Raw genomic sequence first — 2,500 nt, 5'->3', positions numbered from 1 at the left:
TGGGGGGTTTTGTTTGTTTTATCCTTTATTTAACCAGATATGTCACATTGAGAATTACATCTAGTTCATGTTAGCTCTGGATGTATTGAGACATACAGTACAGGGTGATACAATGAACTTAAAAGCTGACGTACGTGCACATTTTCCTGCACCCATGCAGAACCTATGTATTGGGAAACAAAAACCTTCCTATGCTGTACTTGTGTGCAGAGGTGAGTGAAAATAACTCATATCACTTCACAATGGACTGTGACTTGGAAGGGGGGAAATCCAGGTCAGAAAACCTCAAATGAAATCACGCATTTACTGGACTTCACAATTGAAGACAAAGATCTACTTCAAAGTGGGAAAATTAATGCGTCATCAAAAGAGAAAATCTGGCAACGAATCACCAACTCAATAAATGCCACATCTCCTATGAAAAACTAATAAAAAAGAAAGGTTGCTGATTGAAAACAAAGAGCTAAAGATAACCGTTCAATCTGCTCCCATGAAAGTGGCACCGGCGGGGGACGAGAGGTGAGTGAAACCCAAAACGAATGGGAGTAAAAAGACTTTACAACTTGTAAACCAAGTGGCCAGCGACGGCCTGCGTGTGGAGGGGTCACTCAAAATCCAGATGGATAACACGTAAGAGCCACCTATAACATGTTTGTTATTTTCTATAACACCATATGGTTTGGACTGTTCATATACCCGTAGTTGATTATAGGCTTAATATGTTGTTTCGCACCCGTGATGAGTCATTCCATTCCTCCTGTGCTCCATTACCATCTCAAAAGTTATTTTTACTGCATCAAAGATTATTATAAAACATAACACCATCGATGACAACATCTTAATCAAGCGGTTGATGGAGACGGTCGGCAATGGAATGCAAAGCATTAGAAAAGCTCTGGTTCCTGATCCCCAAAGGCTAAATTCAGAATGATGTAATTGTCAAATCTATATTTTCTGATTACATGATCATAGGTAGCGTCTAAAGCGTCTACAAAACTGTAACAAGTCCTACATATTATATTTCTGGATAGCGTCTTTGTCTGACGATAAAGCAATTGAAATGCTTTACACTCCCCCGGTTCATTGATGGAGGGCCGGTGGAAACGGTTAAGAGGCTCCTAGCAGTTCATCGTCGGGGTCGTGGACAGCAGTACCACAGCAGTGGTGGACTGGGAGGGGTACGGTCCTGAGGAGATCCTGAGTCTCCACCAAGAACATCGTGGATCCAGGTCTCATCCGGGATTTCCACCAAGCCCACCCTGACCTGCTGGGAACGTCAGGTGACATCCCTAGAGGGGGGGGGGTACTGTAACACCCCGCCCTGTTCCTTAGTTCCTGTTTGTCTTTGTTTCATGTTATTTTATTTATTGTTTCCTGTTTATTTTTGTGTTCCTCACCTAAAATCTCATTTCAGACACTTCACCACCTGCCCTTGTGTATTTCCCGCCTGTGTGATTGTCTACCCTGCTTTGCCTGTTCCTCATCCTTCCCAGTGTATTTAGTCTGTATTCCCCTGTCTTTGTGCCAGTTCGTCTTTGTACCTTTGTCATACATCCCAGAATGTTCTTGTGATAAGTATTCCAGTTTTTTCTTTGATCTCCTAGTGTTTTTGACTTTGCCTTTTTGCCTACCCCTTCAGATTATCTGCCTGCCTTTTTGAACTGCCTACCTGTGTAACGAACCCTTTTGAAAGTAAAGACTATTCTATTGGATTTAAGTTGTCTCCGAGTCGTGAGTCCTCTGACTAAGTACTCCAGTAGTGGGAAGGGAAATAAAAGGAGAACGGCCTTTTGATGTCATACTGTAAAGGGGTCCTGTCTGTCTCAGATAGTTGAGCATGGAGCTAGCAATGCTAAGGTTGTGGGTTTGATTCCTGCTGGGACCATATACAAAAACAGTTATGCTCTCACTGCAATGCCAAGTAATGGCTGTTAGGGTGTAAATACATCACAGATGTCCTTCCCTCCCAAGGACCTTTCACTAAGACGGAACTGATGCGGCTCAAAGGTAGGGCACTTTCCTGAGCCACTAAAATATACATGAGGTGATTTAGTTACATAACCCCCAGTTCTAAACAACAAAGAGGGGAGAAAGGACTTAAAGCAAGAGAGAGGCTTGCAGGAAGAGAGAGAAGCGGGGAAGGCATGAGAGAGGTAAAGAGAGAGTTTTGAGAGGGAGGTTAGGAAAGGACAAACAGCAAGACTATGACAGGTGTAAACACAGGAGAGGAGAGAATAGGGAATGACAGTGCCCTCGTCTCACTCACATCGTAGGCCCCTGCTTTGATCTGCTGGTACAGCTTGTGCTGGTCCTCGTCCCAGAAGGGTGGGTAGCCCACCAGCAGGATGTAGAGAATCACCCCTGAGAGACACACACCCACACACACACTATTTGACTTTGTGTATTTTGTGTGCGTATTTATCCTACTACAAAGTGTGAATATAGTATGTGTCTGTAGAGTGGTGTGTGTGTGTGTGTGTGTGTGTTTCTTTCTCTGATG

General features: G+C 43.7%; 1 protein-coding gene across 1 annotated transcript in view; it reads right to left on the bottom strand.

Moving 5' to 3' along the window:
• Window positions 1-2,500, bottom strand: part of LOC310806982 (calcium/calmodulin-dependent protein kinase type II subunit beta-like) — a 57,262-nt gene that overhangs the window by 31,244 nt on the left and 23,518 nt on the right. The window contains exon 7 of the mRNA XM_083673262.1: window positions 2,267-2,380. Coding sequence (XP_083529388.1) covers window positions 2,267-2,380 — 114 coding nt within the window. The remainder of the gene's footprint in view (window positions 1-2,266; window positions 2,381-2,500) is intronic.

Source organism: Argentina silus, assembly GCF_951799395.1.
Source record: "Argentina silus genome assembly, chromosome: 7".
Classification (NCBI taxonomy): domain Eukaryota; kingdom Metazoa; phylum Chordata; class Actinopteri; order Argentiniformes; family Argentinidae; genus Argentina; species Argentina silus.
Note: the sequence above shows the minus strand (reverse complement) of the source record. Positions and strands in the feature narration are given on the sequence as shown.